Raw genomic sequence first — 17,959 nt, forward strand, 5'->3', positions numbered from 1 at the left:
AGGAAGTGTGAACCAATGTAAACATACATATCAACATGATTTTTAAACTGGTGAAAACCACAATTTGTTTTCATACAGGTGAAAGTTAAAGGGGAAATTTTAAGCATTAAATTTTTTCAGTGTTTATTGAAAGTACATTTATATTACAGAATTGTAATCACAAAATGAACAACTTTAAAAAGGACAACGACATTTACTAAAGAAAAATACAAAATAAAAATGGTTGAAACATAATAACGTCTTATTTAACATATTTCTCCATGAATTTTTTGTGGAATTCAGACCGCAGCGTGTCATTAATGAAGCGTTTCTCTTTACGAGATTCATCCACTCCTTTAGCGCAGTTCTTAAACACGACATCATCATCCCACCTGCCAGAAATAGAAATTCAAATGTCTTTAAGTGTGGTGATAAACATGTAAAACTGAGCATGAGAAACAATGTGTGAATACGGTAAAACTGATATTATTGAGCTGTTTGCTCTGTAATATCAGGTGATTCTTGTTATATCCGGTGATAGCAGATATTTTGCACTACAGATTAAACACTTAACAGACAGGGCTCTTGCATCATTCAGAGTAGCCTTGCTTTGGCCATATTAGGGCCTTTCCCACTGATGGTACTAAAGCCCGTTTTAGGTACTTTTCCCCGGGACTAGTCCTTTTCGTCGCTTTCGCACCTAAGGAACTGTAGTTCCTCTAAGACGTTTTAGGGGACATTTTTAGCTCCTACCCCAGGGCAGATACTTTGGCGGGCGTATAGGGACTGTGGGCAAAAACCTTCATTGTGAAAGGAGAGGAGCTCCACAGCCACCATAGTAAACAAACTAGCTAGAAGATTGTGCTAATTTTACAATTCCCTTAACAGAAATAACATATAACAAAGTATCCAAAGAGAATTGCCCGTTTCACATATGTGTGTATGTGTGTGTGTGACTTCATCGGGAAACACGCTTTGAGTTTTCATCCCGTCTGTACTGTGTGACTATACAGTAAATAAAGTGAATTCTGGATTACTACATCAACCTTTTCCTGGGATGATGGATATAAATAATCAGACGTTTATCAAGAATGGGTCATTTTGGGTAACTTTATTATACACTAAACCATCATTATATCTAGTTTACATGAGGGAAGTATTGCGTGCCTGTTACTGCATGGTTAACTTGCATCAAGACGTCTTTTTGAAGTTAATGAGTGAGTATTTCGGTTCAGTAATTTATGTTGAGTCATAAAAGCCTTTATTGTAAAAGATTGTGTTGATAAATAGGTTTGTAGTGAATTTTTAACATGTTGTCCGCTGTTTTCAGGGTGTGCAGTGTGGTTAATTAGCGTTTTTCGCCGCCTCGTCTCATCTCTCCGGCTGCACCGTACACGCAGCTCACGTGGCCAGTTTAAACTGTAACGTAAAGACACAGGCTGCGTCCGAAAACTGGAAAATGCTGCCTGTATAAGGCTGTATAAGGATGGATGAAGGTAGGATGAAATAATGTGCCTTTTATACTGTTCAGAGAGTTCCATTCATCCAAAAACACTGTTGTTAAACTTTTAACTGATATGGCAGCTGTCTACGTTTTCCGATGCAGACAAAGTTTGTATAAAACAGCCCTAAACAAACAAAAGTGTAGCTCTGATACCGGCATCCTCCGTCATTGTTGATTTTGTTGTTGCTATTGAAACGCACGTGCAAATAACGTCAGAATAAAAATGGTTGATACTAGGTGACGTCACTACGATGGTACTATATGAATGCAACAGGAAAGTCTCCTCGGGTGTTCCATTCCTCGTAAGAGTTCTCATCTAGAAAGTTACTAAGGGAAAAGTACCAGGACTGTAGGTGGGAAAGGGCCTATTAAATAATTTCAGATTGCACTCTGTGGTTTGATGATGCAGCCTCACAGCACTTTTAGCTCAAATGCCTTAAAGGGGATAGTTCACAAAATGTTTTTACATTTTCTCATCATTGAATCACCCTCATACCATCCCAGATGTGTTTGACTTTACTTCTGCAGAACACAAAGATTTTTAGAGGAATATCTCAGCTCTGTAGGTCCATACAATGCAAGTGAACGGTGACCAAAACTTTAAACCTTCAATAAGCACATAAAGGCTGCATAAAAGTAATCCATACGACTCCAGTGGTTTAATCCATATCTTCTTAAGCAATCTAATCAGTTTTGTGAGAGAACTGACCAAAATATAACTCCTTTTTGCACTATAAATTTCCCTAGTCAAGCACTAGGAAGTGTAATTGAGCTTGAATCATGATTGTGCCTAGAAAATGCAGTTCAAATCAAAATCAAATCCCTTTATTGTCACTCTACCATATACAGTGGGTGAAAGTCTTGGGTGCAGTTCCGAGCAACAGAGCAGTTATGACAATGACGAGACATATACCAATTTACAATAAACATCAGATTTACACAACACAATTTACATATATAATATACAGTATACAATACACACAATATAGAATACACAGTATACAATAAAAAGAGTATATATAAAATATACAGTAGGTTATATTGTACTGTATTGACTTTCAGGCTGTTGGTTGATAGTCAGTTCCCAGTGTGTTGTTAAGAGAGAATATAATTTATGACAGTCCAGTGTAAGATTAATAAAATGCAGTGCTGATGTATATTGATCGTGAGAGATCAAGTGTTCAAAAGTCTGATTGCTTGGGGAAGAAGCTGTCATGAAGTTGGCTGGTGCGGGTCCTGATGCTGCGATACTGCCTGCCTGATGGTAGCAGTGAGGTAGGGAAGCTCACCTCCGATGATGTGTCTGGCAGTTCGCACCACACTTTGCAGGGCTTTGTGTTTGAGGGTGGTGCTGTTGCCATACCAGGCAGTGATGCAGCCAGTCAAGATTCCAAATTTCCTCAGCTGTCTCAGGAAGAAGAGGTGCTGGTGAGCCTTCTTCACAATGGCCTCAGTGTGGTCAGACCATGTGAGTTCCTCAGTGATGTGGACACCGAGGAACTTGAAGCTGCTGACTCTCTCCACCGGTGCTCCATTGATGGAGATGGGGCTGTGTTGTCTGTCTTTTCTCCTAAAGTCCACCACAAGCTCCTTGGTCTTACTGATGTTGAGGGAGAGGTTGTGCTCCTGACCAGCGTGTCAGAGTGTACACCTCCTCTCTGTAGGCTGTTTCATCATTGTCGGTGATCAGACCTACCACCGTCGTATCATCAGCAAACTTAATAATGGCATTGGAGCTGTGTTGCCACACAGTCATGTGTGTACAAGGAATACAAGAGTGGATTGAGAACACAGCCCTGCGGGGCTCCAGTGTTGAGGGTCAGTGATGAGATGTTGCTGCCCATTCTAACCACCTGGCGTCTGCTTGACAGGAAGTCCAGGATCCAGCTCACATCAAGCTTGGAGGGCAATATGGTGTTGAATGCTGAGCTGTAGTCTACAAACAGCATTCTCACATATGTGTTCCTTTTTTCCAGGTGGGAGAAAGCAGTGTGTAGTGTAGATGCAATGGCATCATCAGTTGCAAGATATATAGTGAAAAAGGAGTTATATTTTAGTTTGCTTACACCAAAAATGTATTAGATCACTTAAGACATGGATCAAACCACTGGAGTCACCAGTTTTGGTCACCATTTACTTGTATTGTATGGACCTACAGAGCAAAGATACTCTTCTAAAAATCTTTGTTTGTGTTCAGCAGAAGAAAGAAAGTCATACACATCTAGGATGGCATGAGGGTGAGTAAATGATGAAAGAATTTTCATTTTTGAGTGAACTATCCTTTTAAGGGAAAACACTTTAATTTTTACTAAATTATTATAAATCTGGCTTTTAAACATTTTCGGTACATATTAAATAGAGTAATGATTTACAGCTATTTAATATGATAGTGATATTCTATCTAATAATTAAGATGCATTCTTTACAGTTACATATTAAAATGAGCTTAATAAACTAGAAACATTGTGTACATGTTTATGTACCTTCTTTTTACACTGAATGTGCTTTGGGTCTGTGGTTGTTGTTGTTGCTGGCCTGCCAGATTAAGCAGTGGATTCCCACTCAGAATGTTCTCCATACGTATCCTCTCCTCTTCTGCTTTCTGTTCCCGTTCCTAACTCCCCCCCCCACACACACAGTGATGACTCAAGAGTTACAATATGATCAAGCTGATTTCAGGGCTATGAGTGCTCTGATTTGGGAGTGAAGTTCACCTTCCTCTCCTGCTCCTCGGCTCGCTCCTTCTTGATCTTCTCCAGTTCAGCCAGCAGGGCAGCGGTGTCATCATCACTGTCAGAACCTGAGTCAGAGTCATCTTCTTCCTGAAACACAAACACACACATTCAGACTGCAACCAAAATCCTTCCACATGTAGAAATACATAGAGTGTGTGTGACTGCATAAAGAGTGTGAATACATCAGTGAGGGGGTCATCAGCATCCAGGTTGGCAGCAGGAATCTGATCAAGACGTGGCCGCTTGGAGGACGAGGATGAGGAGGATGAGGAGGTGGTGTGTTCTAAGGAAAAAAACCACAGTTATTACATAACCTTTGACCCAACAAGACTTATACATTAAACATGCACACATTCTCGAACCTCTTGCTCCTCTGTCTCTGCTCTTAACAGTAACTCTCTCCCTTTCTTCCAGCTCGCGTCTGAAATCACGAGCTCTCACCTCCTCTGGAGCATCCTGAGTGGGCTGCCTGAGGGGGAGACATGCGTATCAGCATCCACACATTTACATTTCATTACTTGGCAGATGGATTTATCCAAAGCGACTTTGGCAATTTAGCATACAAGAGCCAACAATATTTGCAGTATGCCATGGTTCAAGAGTAAGCTTGAGTTACAGGCCTACAGAAACAAGTGCAGAAGTAAAAATGCACACGCACTAGAATATTCCAAACATTCTACACACTCTGAGTTAACAGGACTGATCTAAAACACTCCCGACAGTTCTTAACATGCCAAGGAGTAAGTGTGGTAAAAAAATTTTTACCACAGTGTCAATGTTAAAACAAAGAAAAGGCAAAAGAAGCAGACCCAAATAGACCAGGAAACATTTTCTCTGAGGAAATGATATGAGAATTCTGAAATGAGAGTGACTCCGTGACTGCACAGAACAGATGTTCACCTGTATTTGATCTTGGTGTGTCCAGGCAGGTCTCTGCTGGAATACTGCTTGGACAAAGCACTGAGATCACCTTCTCCTTTACCTCGCCCTCCTCGTGCGGGCTCAAACGTTGGCCTTGCTGCAGTGGTCATTTTCAGTTACCTGGAACAAATACATGAACATCTTGGGTGAGATGACACAAATGCATAATATCATCTTCAGTCAATTGAGACAACTGTCTGATATGCCAAAGGTAAAAACATGAAATATGTTACACTTTCTACCATGCCTTGCCTGCCTTAGTAAGACCACAATTTACTTCCATTCGTGACTTCCACTTGCTTCAAATAAGAAAAATAACACACACACACAAATAATTTTAAGATTTCAGTTTCATAGAAAATACATCAAAATTAATTGAGTAATCTTGAGTAAAATGAAGTATTTTAAATTATATTAATTCATTTTTGTAAAAAAAATAAAAAATAATAATAATAATAACTTTAAAATCCAATATTATGGAATTAGGTTAAATTTAAATGCGTAAATCTTAAAACAGGCTAAAATATTTTTTGAGTGCTGATAACCAGTATTCCACTCAGACACACTGACCACTTTTGTTTTTATATGTACTTTCTATCCCCTAACCCTATCCTTTTGGTGCCCACGATGTAGGTGATTTTTGCTTTATCCTTGTAGGGACACCACAATGTTGGCAAAACATTACAACTGATGTATCGATTCTGTGTCCGATGCTCTGTCACCAAAAACACGAAATCAAACTGAGGGTTTTGTTATATATTTTTCTTTTTCTTTTTTTTTAAATTCAAGTCACGATGTATGCTGTTTTGTAGCATTTTGGACTTTGTTGTGTTATGTAATTTTACACTCACCTGCAACAGGGCGATTTAAATCGCTCTTTACACTTCTAACCTTAGCAACCATACAGCAAAAATTAAACAAACAGAACCTAAACAAATAAAGAAATAAACAGTTTTTGTCGATTTATAAATGTAATTACGCTGTTGTTGCTGCTAGTTGATATCTCGCGAGTCACCGAGTGGAAGTTACGGTGGCCGCAACGGGACAAAGAGAGCGAAAACGCAAGGGCGAAATACATTTTAGGAAGGCCATGATTGAACATGAATCGACTTTTTTCAGACTGTGATAACGCGTTTCCGCCTTATTTAGCAGCGTAAATCTCGCCAAAATAAATAAATATATAAAATATATATTATACATTTTTAAGATACTGAATGTAAATTTATAACAATATGCTTTGTGTTATATTATCCTGGAATTAGTTTAAAAAAATAAATTACCACAGCTGCGAGGGGGTTTCTATTACAGCTGCTGAGTGACCATAAATTTGGCATCTTCTCCCACCTGTCTTAATCCACCGCTCTCTACTTTTTTCCTCTTCTGGAAAGTCATTCAAACGTAAGATTTTTTTTTTTTTTTGGTCTTTGAGCAAATGGGTAAGTGCAAATAATATTTGTTGTGATCTCCCATTCACTGCTGTCGAAGTTTACCCTGCAGACATTTACTTCCGCGTTCCAAAATCCCGGAGTGTGAAAAAGGTCAATACACTCAAAGAAAAACGGGGAACTGGCTGTTCATCTTAAAGGGATATTTCACCCAAAAATGAAAATTCTCTCATCGTTTACTCACCTTAATGCCATCCCAAATGTATGACTTACGTTCCTTCTTTTGCAGAACACTAACAAAGATTTTTAGAAAAGTATCTCAGCTCTGAAGGTCCAAACAATGCAAGTGAATCGTGGCCAGAACTTTTAAGCTCAATAAAAGTACATAAAGGCCAGTGCTGGGTGGTAACGGATTACATGTAATCTCGATAACGTAATCAGATTTAAAAAAAACAAAGTACTTGTTATTGGATTAAATTAGATTTTAAAATACTTGTAATCAGACAACAGTTACTTTTTTATAGATTACATATTAACATATGTAGATATAGATTATATTATTAACAGTAAATATTATTTTTTTTTTCACCCAATTTGGAATGCCCAATTCTCAGCGCGCTTTTAAGTCCTTGTGGTCTCGTAGTGATTCGCCTCAATCCGGGTGGCGGAGGATGAATCCCAGTTGCCTCCGCATCTAAGACCATCAACCCGCGCATCTTATCACGTGGCTTGTTGAGCGCGTTGCCACGGAGACATAGCGCGTGTGGAGGCTTCACACCATCCACCGTGGCATCCGCGCTCAACTCACCACGCGCCCCACCGACAACGAACCACATTATAGCGCCCACGAGGAGGTTACCCCATGTGACTCTACCCTCCCTAGCAACCGGGCCAATTTGGTTGCTTAGGAGACCTGGCTGGAGTCACTCAGCACGCCCTGGGATTCGAACTAACAAATGGCAGTAAATTGTTAATAATTTATTGATGCCCAGGGAACCTGTCCATAATTTTAGAAACTCCAATAAGAAATGCCTGTTAAACTCAAACATATTTTAGTCTATCACTGATAGAGGGATAGACCTCTATCAGCATCACATGGGAAAGCATAAAAATATGAAAACTTCCTTCACATTTTGGGGTGCATTGCAGCGGCCTCCTCTTTGCCCCCCCCCAGCAGGTGACACCCTAGGCAACCACCTAGTTCGCCTATGCCTAGAAACATCCCTGGCATGCAGAATTAGGTTGAAAGTAATCCAAAAGTAATCGGATTAGATTACCCATAAATGTAATCAAGATTATTTACTGATTTTTTTGTCATGCAGTTTATTTACAAGTAATCCGCCCAGCACTGATAAAGGCAGCATAAAAGTAATCTATATGACTCCAATGGTTAAATTCATGTCTTCAGATCAGATGCAATATGATAGGTGTGGGTGAGAAACAGATCACTATTTAAGCCCTTTTTTCTTTCATTGTATGGACCTACAGAGCTGAGAGCCATCCATTTTCTATAGCAGCTTGTCCTGTGTAGGTACACGGGCATGCTGGAGCCTATTCAAACTGTCTTGGGTCAAAGGCAGGGAAACACCCTGGACAGCCCATCGCCGGGCAATACACAGACATAAACATTCACACTCTCAATCACATCTACGGGAAGAGTGTCCAATAAACTTGATCTGCTAGCTTTGGACTTTGAGGTAAACTGGTGCACCTGGATTCAACACATGCTGACATGGGGAGAACATGCAAACATGCACAGAAAGGCCCTGGGTGAGCCTGGACTCGAACTAGTGACCTTCTTGTTGTGAGGCGACAGTGCTACCCTCTGAGCCATCTCACGTTTTTATAATTCCATAAATACAGGTTCAAACACACTCAAAAAGATACTCTGAAGATTTACTAGCTTTAATATTCCTGAAACATCTGTGTTGCAGAAAAAAAAAGTACAAAAGTGTCTGACAGTAGAAAGATGAGAATGCACAGGAGGAAGGAGAGACAGATAAGAAAGCCTCACTCACTACAACAGCAGCATCTCATACAGGCCTGCAGAATTCACCTCTGAAATATCACTATTACAAAGCCAAACATAATCATTTAATATACAAAAAACAAACAAACAAAAAAAAAAACACAGTTTACCAGGCAGCAAGACATGCTAAGTAATACAGTCTTTCCATGAGCAAGTGAGAAAGTATGAGAGAAAAGGAGAGAAAGAGACAAAATGAGCATCTATAAAAAAATTGTTCAGTATATCCAACTCATGTTTAATTCATTATATATTTCCAAACGTGTGCCGAGGGCTCTTCTGCTTGCATTCAGTCAGTTTTGAAAAGTTCTGAAATGTTTTGCATATGAGATCTGAGGCTGGGTTCAGCTCCTGAAACAGCACCATACAGTTACTGCATGTATCTTTAGTAAATGTGTGATTACTAAAACAGCTGAAAACAGCAAAATAAAGTAAAAAAACAAAAAAATAATAATTGGAGATATTTGCATATGTGACGACATCAGAAGAATAAAACAGATAATCTGTGAGAAATGGCAGGTGAAACTTCCTCACAGTAATGACACATTGGGACAAGGGGTCATGTCATGGCATGAGGTCTTTGCTATGGTAGCAGCAGTGAGCTGCTACTGCGGTCGAACTTCTTGCCTTTCGAGAGTGCAGCAACCTGTTTCATCAGCTCTCTGTTTTTCGCCTGAAAAACAGACACGCATACACATTGAACATTATGCAGGTGTTTGTGTGAACATTCTAAAATTCTGCTAAAAGCTACACTCTGTAAGATTTTTTTGTTAGAAATGAACAGAATTTCATTAATGAGCAAGTACACCAACACTCTTCCAAATCATGTTTTTGCCTTACCCCGATTCACTATGGTAAGCCTATAATAACTATTTATATTTTAGCTATCGGGATGGATTTGGCAGGAAATTGCATACTTCTGTTAGTCATCTGTGCGTTTACATCATGTTTGTAAATAACGAAAAATAGCGAGTTGTGTTATTGTTAGTGACATTCGCTCTGATAAGTTGATCACCTGTAACCACGGTTACACCGGTACTCCTCAAACCATCAGATTCATCCATGCAAAAGAGTACAGCCAAAGCCCAGCTCACGTAATTACCAAAACAGTGTTCCTCCGCAAGTAACTTGCAGTTCTATGCTTCAACCGCTAGAGAGCCAAGTTACACAGTGTAGCTTTAAAAAATTGTTTAACATTAACAGACACATTTAGATTTTCTTTGTAATTGTATAATGACAATATTTTTTGTTTATTATTAATAGTGTGGCTGTCAGTTATGAATTAAGTTTCATGGTGATTTTTTAAGATATTTTTGGTCATGTGTCTGAGTGTATGGTGTGTGTGTGACCTGTTGTTGCTCCATGGCCTCTTTGTGTGCTTTCTCCATATTGTTCATCTTTACTCGCATATTTGACTCCTGATACTGAAAATCTGCCTTCAGCTCTGTTAACTGAACACAATAAACACAAATCACATACTCTTTGCAAAATATTCACAGAACAGAAATAATTTATCTGCATTTGTTTGTTGGAAGTATTTTGATTTCACCCATGTCAGTTTCTTTCAACCATCCATTTCCAGAGGAAATCTCACTCTGACCAAAAGCAATTTACCAGCAAGCAGACACTCAAACCTAACAGAATACAGTATTTTCTAGTGTACAAAACATTCTACAGAGCACAGTAGAATAGCAACATAGTTGCTACTTTGTGTAATGAATTTAAACATTAGTAAAAAAAAAAAAAAACAACAATAAAATAAAAACCAAGACAAGCCTCTGGAGGGGAAAATAAAATAGGACTTTCTTTTCCAAAGGACTATTTCTTTACAAAATTGTGAATATAAACCGATCAGCCACAACATTAAAACCACCTGCCTAGTATTGTGTAGGTCCCCCTCGTGCTGCCAAAATGCATCTCAGAATAGCATTCGGAGTTGCTATTCTTCTCACCACAATTGTACAGAGCGGGTTATCTGAGTTACCGTAGACTTTCAGTTCAAACCAGTCTGGCCTTTCTCTATTGACCTCAACATCAACAAGGCGTTTCCATCCGCAGAACTGCCGCTCACTGGATGTTTTTTGTTTTTGGTACCATTCTGAGTAAATTCTAGAGACTGTTGTTTGTGAAAATCCCAGGAGATCAACAGTTACAGAAATACTCAAACCAGCCCATCTGGCACCAACAATCACCCATGAGATTATCTTATCAGCCAATCGTGTGGCAGCAGTGCATAAAATCATGCAGATACAGGTCATGTTCACATCAACCATCAGAATGGGGGAAAAAATGTGATCTCAGTGATTTGGACCATGGCATGATTGTTGGTGCCAGATGGGCTGGTTTGAGTATTTCTGTAACTGCTGATCTCCTGGGATTTTCACACACAACAGTCTCTAGAATGTACTCCGAATAGTACCAAAAACAAAAAACATCCAGTGTGCGGCAGTTCTGTGGATGGAAATACCTTGTTGATGACAGAGGTCAACAGAGAATGGCCAGACTGGTCTGAACTGACAAAGTCTACGGTAACTCAGATAACCGCTCTGTACAATTGTGGTGAAAAGAATAGCATCTCAGAATGCTACTCTGATACGGGTTGGTGCTGTTTTGGCATCTCAAGGGGGACCTACACGATATTAGGCAGGTGGTTTTAATGTTGTGGGTGATCGGTGTAAATGGTTGACAAGCAACCAGATTTAACAGAGAATAGACACTTTCAAGGATCAAAAGGAACATCAGAACTCTAGAACAGGCCATTTAAATATTGAAATGTTCAAAAACTGAACAATGCAAACCCTAATCCACCAATCTTTACTGAAGAACCTCGATTAATGGCTCAAACGTCTGACCACATGATTATCACCTCAAGCAACAAACTGGAGTGTGAAGTGGGAGGCTGATCACAGACAGGAGGATGGAGCTCAGATTCTATTAATGTGTTAATTGACATACATGGCACAACCACCTGCTGTTTTTTTAGGCTCAGATCTTCATAAACGATGTGAGAAGGCCTATAAGGAATTACCTACAAGATTTCATGTCATGTTTACATGTGGTTAGAGAAAATCTGCATCTATCTTACCAGCTATTTAAATGGAAACAGTGGGTCACAGATGATGTTCCGCCCATGTGAATTTACTCACCCTCATGCCATCCCAGATGTGCATGACTTTTTTCTTCTGCAGAACAAAGATTTTTAGAAGAATATCTCAGCTCTGTAGGTCCAAACAATGAAAGTGAATGGTGATCAAAATGTAAAAGCTTCAAAAAGCACATAAAGGCAGCATAAAAGTAATTCATAAGACTCAAGTAGTTAAATCCATGTTTTAAAGCAATCTGATCGGTTTTGGGTGAGAACAGACGAAAATATAACAGACATCAGTTTTCACAATAAATCTTGACATCAGCAGTCTCCCTGGCGATCATGACTTCAAGCTTGAAATTATGATCATGCCTAGAGACTGCAATGGCAAGATGTACAATGAAAAAGGAGTTATATTTTGGTCTGTTCTCACCTAAATCCGATTAGATTGCTACAGAAGACATCGACTGAATCAATGGAGTCGTATGGATTACTTTTATACTGCCGTTATGTACTTTTCTGAGCTTCAAACTTTTGGTTACCGTTCACTTGCATTGTATGGACCTACAGAGCTGAGATATTCTTCTAAAAATCTTTATTTGTGTTCTGCAGAAGAAAGAAAGTCATGCACATCTGGGATGGCATGAGGGTGAGTAAATGATGAGAGAATTTTCATTTTTGGGTGGACTATTCCTTTAACCAAGAACCATCACGGGACGTGATATCACAAGTTACCTTCCTGTCCTTCTCCAAGATGGTCTGGTCTCTCTGCTGGAGCATCCGCTTTAGTGACATCACTTCCTCTTTCAGCTGGCTAATCAAGATGAAGTTATCTGTGCCACCAGAATCCATTGACTGAGTGATTGAACTACTGGAAGGAAGAAAAAAAGATGCATGGTTAGTGAAGATTGAAAAAAGACAGACCGCAAGATAAGACGACAATTACAGTGGGATGTAATTACCTGTCTCCATTGGATGGCTTTGTCTCTAGTTTAGGTTTTTTCTTTGGTGTTTCCTTTTGAATACTGCACGAGAAGCAAAACACCGTCAATAGATCTCGACACAACCCCACAGAATTGACCTCAGAGACACTGACCATTATCTTAAAACTAAATCCACACAAACTCCCATACAAAGCATGTCCATGTAAAAAAAATTAGGCATCTCACCTCTGCTTCCACAGTCCTTGATCCTGCTCTGGACTTAAAGTACCACTTATTCTGTAAAACACCCACACCAGCAACAGTGTTTGTGTCAGGTTTGAATTTCAAGGTAGTCCTTACATTACATTAACATGTTGATATTCATATGATTGCATGTTGGTGCGTTAGCGTTGTGTGTACATATGATCACATGCATGCTTACTTGTGATGTGAACTGTGTCTGTGGTGCGGATGATGATGATGGTGTCTCTGATGTTCTTTCTCGCTGAGGGTAGAATTGGAGTGGGAGGAGCCAAGGCCTTTGCGCTGCTCTTTTGTTTTCTGTAAAACGCGACGATACGACAGTGTGCAGAGCCAACACAAGAGCTTCCCATCCACCTGCAGAAAGAGGGAATCAGCTTAAGCATCTCTGTATTAAAGGTGTATTCTGATTCTTCTGCACAAGAGATATCTGCATTCGTTGCAGCAGTATAGCTCAGTGTTTATCTCAGACCTTCAACTCTCAGGCTTATTGTTTTTAGTTGATTTCCATTTCTTTCCCTGTTTATTATGGCTACGACAAAAAACCATGCTTTGCAAAGAATTGTATAGAAAAAGAATATTGAATTGAACAGAAAAAGAAACTTCTCCATATGTCTGAGACAGCTCTCTCTCCTCATAATTTCCTGGGCTCTCTTTGACCCTGTTTACACCTTGTATTAAGATGTGTCTCAGGTGATCCGATCACATGTGATCAGGCGGGACATATCGCTGTTTACACCTGGTCGCTAAATGCGTCTCCTTTGACCACTTGTTTTGGGATTTGGAGGGTCTCCGATTTCACGACAACATACATCAATCACTATATTACTGTCTGATAATAAACCGCAACAAAATAACAAAAGACAAATAAAGCGCAAAAAGAAAAAGCCAGCTGTTTCTCCCAGATGCAGCTTAAATGTAACATAAGCACAAAAGCAACATTTCAAGCAGAATTATCCGTTATTTTAGTGGATTTCTTCTTGAATTAACCTGAGCTTCAAACACTGTATGTGTGCTTTTCATCTGTGTCCCTGCATTTTGATATCAGACACACTTAAGAAAATCCGTGAAGTTCTCGTGTTTGTGTATGTATCCACTTTTCAAATTTTCCAATCAGACGGTTATTTCCTTTTGAAGCCGCTCGTAACCGGCAAAGTTTAAACTCTTGTTTTAGCGCAGCAGTTGATTGACAGGTAAGGGGTGCCGCTGCACTGCTGTCTGGGACGCATTCAGGACAGATTAGCGTTTACACCTCAAATGCGATGATCACATGTGCTTTTGACTACGTCCGAATGTGGTTTTTGTGATAGGATCACAAAACATTTTAGACCCGGTTTGGACCTGTATTTAGCGCTGACCACTTGTGACCGGATCATGTGAAATGCATTTTAATACCAGGTGTAAACGGGTCTTTATGGCATTCCCATCTATCAAAGTTTGCTTGGGAATCTAGATAGATGACTTAAGTCAAAACTGCTACTTTGATCTGTTATGAAAAGTACTGCACATGTTTCTACAAAGAGAAACAGCTCTCTTTTGAGTCTACAACAGGACAGTTTCCTGAAGCTGGTCTGGTAATTAACTACAGAAATGATGGAGTGTGAGAAACTCAACAGAGCTGTCCAAAAGCAGGAGCTGATACATGGAGATCAGGGTGTGCTAAGTCACCTCCTACACATGCAGTTTGAGAGAACACAGTCAGAGTGTGTATACGAGTAATAAAAAAATCACTGCAAGCAATACTGTGTGCATAAAAGTGATTGGTACTGTGGAGCATTACCTTTCTCCTTCCTTCGTCCTTCCTGTCGAAGGCACACTGCTGCTTGCACTGTTCGCAGGTCTGTGGAGGGCCATACTTCTTCTCAGAGTTGGTGCAGCGCTGACATTTGGTCCCAATGAAAGCAGCAATGATGTTACAGTACTGACATGGCTTCGGCTGACATGCAAAAGAGAGAGTGTTATTCCAAGCATCTGCTGTCTTCCCTGCAGTTAATAGTTATGTTCATAAGATGCACTCACACGTATTCAAACACAAACATACTCTCAGAGCACAGCAGGCCCCTGACTTACCGTCCCAAACTGTTTGACATTTTGTGCACATTTCTTACAGATAGTGTTGGTTTTGCTGGAAAAAAGGGCAAGGGATGTTCAGTTGCCATTGATACGAAGGTAAACAATCAGTTCTCTGTGTGTGTGTGTGTGTGTGTGTCTTTCTCTTACCTCTCCTGCTGAAACTCTGACCTGCAGTAGGTGCATTTGACAATAGGATGTGCGATGCGACACTCCTGAGACGAGAAAATAAAACAAGAAACTATTAACTTCAACCTTAAAATGTGCTTAAGATTCCTTGAATCCAGTGCTTAGATGAGTCTTCTAACACGTACAGTGCAGCTTAGTATGAATCATATTATACATTCCTGTATGACTGGTGGGCGTTGTCTTAAAACCTAGTGACCTGCCAGGCAAGACTTGGTTTTCAGACAGCCCCAGGGTTTTAGCTGAAAAGTAGCTAATGTCTTAAATGTTTCTTCTGCTCACACAAAATACAAAAGTTGTACATAACTCAAGGCAACTCCCAACCCTAACAGTGGACATACACACCCTGACCGGCACATTAACCAAGCACTTGTAGTGTATACATGTGCTTTCTCACCTTGCAGAGCTGCTGGCCCTGCGACAACTCCTCGAACGGGAACCGCTGGTTACACTTGGTGCAGGCGTACAGGGCCGATGTGGCCATCACCAACAGAACAAATTCAAAATAGACGCTACTGTTAAAATATACCTATACTCACTGGTAATCTTCAACACAAGAGAGCATGTGATACCTGAGCCGATTAAATCCCGTTAAAAACTGCACTTAATCCCGGTAAATAAAATGGATCCAACCATCAAAACTGCTCTTCGAATACTATTATAAACAACCTCAGAGGACTGAACTCGTGACTAAGAATTACATATAAACTAACACGTAATTACGTTTAAAAACTAATAAGTAAAAACTGATTTAAAATCTCGGCGTCTGGTGTGTGATTTTTTTTTATTTTTTTATTTCTCCTTGTTGTTTCTCTGTCGACGCACGAACCGGATGCGACCTCTGAATACAAAGGAAAGAATTAACAGCCAATCAGAAGCCCGTGCCGATAGGCGGGATTAAAGATTTTGAAAGATCAGCACCAATCAAAGAACTCGTCCCGCCCCTTTACAAAACGATTTGTTTGTGACGTGTAGTGATGATGATTTCATCCTTCTCTGTGCAGAAGGTGGCTGGAGGACGACTGTACTTGGAAATTGGATGATTATCAATTATGTTAAAGACAAATACAGTACTAGATATATTAGGATGGTATTTAAAAGGAATTATGTGTCGTGTTCAATAGTATTTTGGCCATCTATTTTTAAAGTAATTAGTTGGGAAAAAGTCTGGACACTACAAATAAATTCCTTATAATAAAGTTAGAGAAATGTGATTTAAATACTACACAGAATTTAACCCTATAAGCAGTTTTTTTGAACGATTTAATTTGGATATTGAAAATTCGTGCGAATTTTTTGGAGTTACTAAAGAATTGGTAATACATTTTTCTTCCCGTGTGTATGCTTAAAGTGATAGTTTCCCCGCAAAAAAGGAACATTCTCTCATCATTTACTCACCCTCATGCCATTCCAGATGTGTATGACTTTCTTTCACTGAACACAAAATAAAGATTTTTTAAAAGAATATCTCAGCTCTGTAGGTCCAGACAATGCAAGTGAATGGTGGCCAAAACTTTGACGCTCCAAAAAGCACATAAAGGCAGCATAAAAGTAATCCATAAGACTCCAGTGGTTAAATCTATATCTTTAGATGCGCTATGATATATATTTAAAAAAATCTCCTCCCTTCCAAGTAGGTGGAGATATGCATGAAGAATGTAAATTGCCAAAAACATAAGAATATTCTATACCTCTTTAAGAATATTTTGGAAAGATGTCTACTTTCTTTCTAGGACCTTTGAACTTAAATTAAACCTAAAGTTACATAGATACAAATTGAACTGAACTGAATAATTGTATTATCATGCTATTTTCTGTGCAAAATATCATTGTTTGTAAGAGTATTTTTTTCTTTCTTATAAGACTTTTTATCTTACTTGAAAAATATCACATTCATGTGAAAAAATGGGCTAAAGCTAAGCCAAATTTTGAAACAATTTTTTAAATGAAGGTTAGCAATATGTCATTAATTTGGACGGTATTAGAAATCAAAAAGCAAAAAAAAGCCTCACGATGCACTTCTTCTCTTTAAATGATTGTAGCTTTAATTTTTTATTTTACCCCTGGCATAAATTACAAATCTAAAAAAATATTTTTAACATTTTTTTTGTTTTTTGTTATGAGTTGTTTATGTTTGTATGCATCTTGTATATGTATAATAATCAATAAAATAAAAATAAAAAATATTGGAAATTTGCTTTAGGGCATCCGTGTCCTTTCCAGAGTTGAACTTGAAAGATCCTAACTGTTCTTTAGAAAGACGTTTAAGAATTGTGAATTGTATAATTTATTCAAATAACAAACATGATATCCAGATCAAATATGAGGTTGCCAAGAAGCTGTAATGAGTAAAGCAGAAGAACAGGAAGGAATGGAAAATATGAGCCTTAAGGTTTTGTTCATCCAAAGATGAAAATGTCTGTTTACTCACCCTTATGTTATTCAAAACCCATATGACTTTTTTCTACAGTGAAAACAAAAAGAGAATGTTAGCCTCAGACAGTCATCATTCACATTCTTTGTTATCTTTTCTTTTTCCCCAATACAATGAACGTTAATGGTGACTGAGGCTGTCAGGACCTAACGCTTAGCCTAACAAATGTTGTGTTCACAGAAAAACAGTCATACTGGTCTGGAAATACAGCAAATTGCATACATTGTGGTGGGAGAAAAATTAGGTGAACTGACTATTTAACGTTGAGGGAGATGTTACTTAAGAATGTGTGAAAATATAATAAATATCAAGTACCTACATAAATGTTCTGAAAAGAGTTTTATACTTTCAAAAACTGCAACTTTTGTAAGAATTGCGTACTTCAGACGGGACTACAGTTAATCAGTCTTGCGATTAAAAGTATAATAGAATGTGGAAATAATGATCAAG

The 17,959-nt window shown here is 38.9% G+C and overlaps 2 protein-coding genes across 7 annotated transcripts; both read right to left on the bottom strand.

Moving 5' to 3' along the window:
- Positions 1 to 106: 106 nt before the first annotated feature.
- LOC127440101 (protein CWC15 homolog) lies at positions 107 to 6,656 on the bottom strand. Of its 5 annotated transcripts, XM_051696496.1 has the most exons (8): positions 5,991 to 6,191; positions 5,392 to 5,438; positions 5,119 to 5,259; positions 4,581 to 4,687; positions 4,401 to 4,501; positions 4,198 to 4,305; positions 3,967 to 4,097; positions 107 to 371 (listed from the first exon to the last, which is right to left on the bottom strand). In XM_051696496.1, exons 3-8 carry the CDS (start codon positions 5,247 to 5,249, stop codon positions 242 to 244), a joined length of 708 nt encoding a protein of 235 aa, XP_051552456.1. In that variant the 5' UTR covers positions 5,250 to 5,259; positions 5,392 to 5,438; positions 5,991 to 6,191; the 3' UTR covers positions 107 to 241. The 5 variants fall into 5 exon arrangements, with proteins under 5 accessions (XP_051552456.1, XP_051552457.1, XP_051552455.1 ...); XM_051696497.1 differs by lacking the exons at positions 5,392 to 5,438; positions 5,991 to 6,191 and adding an exon at positions 6,484 to 6,656; XM_051696495.1 differs by lacking the exons at positions 5,392 to 5,438; positions 5,991 to 6,191 and adding an exon at positions 6,420 to 6,656.
- A 1,752-nt stretch (positions 6,657 to 8,408) lies between these two features.
- On the bottom strand, positions 8,409 to 15,913 carry LOC127439988 (protein FAM76B-like). 2 transcript variants are annotated; one of them, XM_051696322.1, is made up of 10 exons: positions 15,473 to 15,913; positions 15,040 to 15,104; positions 14,890 to 14,944; positions 14,600 to 14,755; positions 13,001 to 13,176; positions 12,805 to 12,855; positions 12,598 to 12,660; positions 12,371 to 12,503; positions 9,900 to 10,001; positions 8,409 to 9,223 (listed from the first exon to the last, which is right to left on the bottom strand). In XM_051696322.1, the coding sequence occupies exons 1-10, from the start codon at positions 15,557 to 15,559 to the stop codon at positions 9,134 to 9,136; spliced, it is 978 nt and encodes a 325-aa protein (XP_051552282.1). In that variant the 5' UTR covers positions 15,560 to 15,913; the 3' UTR covers positions 8,409 to 9,133. The 2 variants fall into 2 exon arrangements, with proteins under 2 accessions (XP_051552282.1, XP_051552281.1); XM_051696321.1 differs by having other exon boundaries at positions 12,371 to 12,506.
- Between the last annotated feature and the right edge of the window lie 2,046 nt (positions 15,914 to 17,959).

The sequence above is a fragment of the Myxocyprinus asiaticus genome, chromosome 4, assembly GCF_019703515.2.
Source record: "Myxocyprinus asiaticus isolate MX2 ecotype Aquarium Trade chromosome 4, UBuf_Myxa_2, whole genome shotgun sequence".
Taxonomy (NCBI): domain Eukaryota; kingdom Metazoa; phylum Chordata; class Actinopteri; order Cypriniformes; family Catostomidae; genus Myxocyprinus; species Myxocyprinus asiaticus.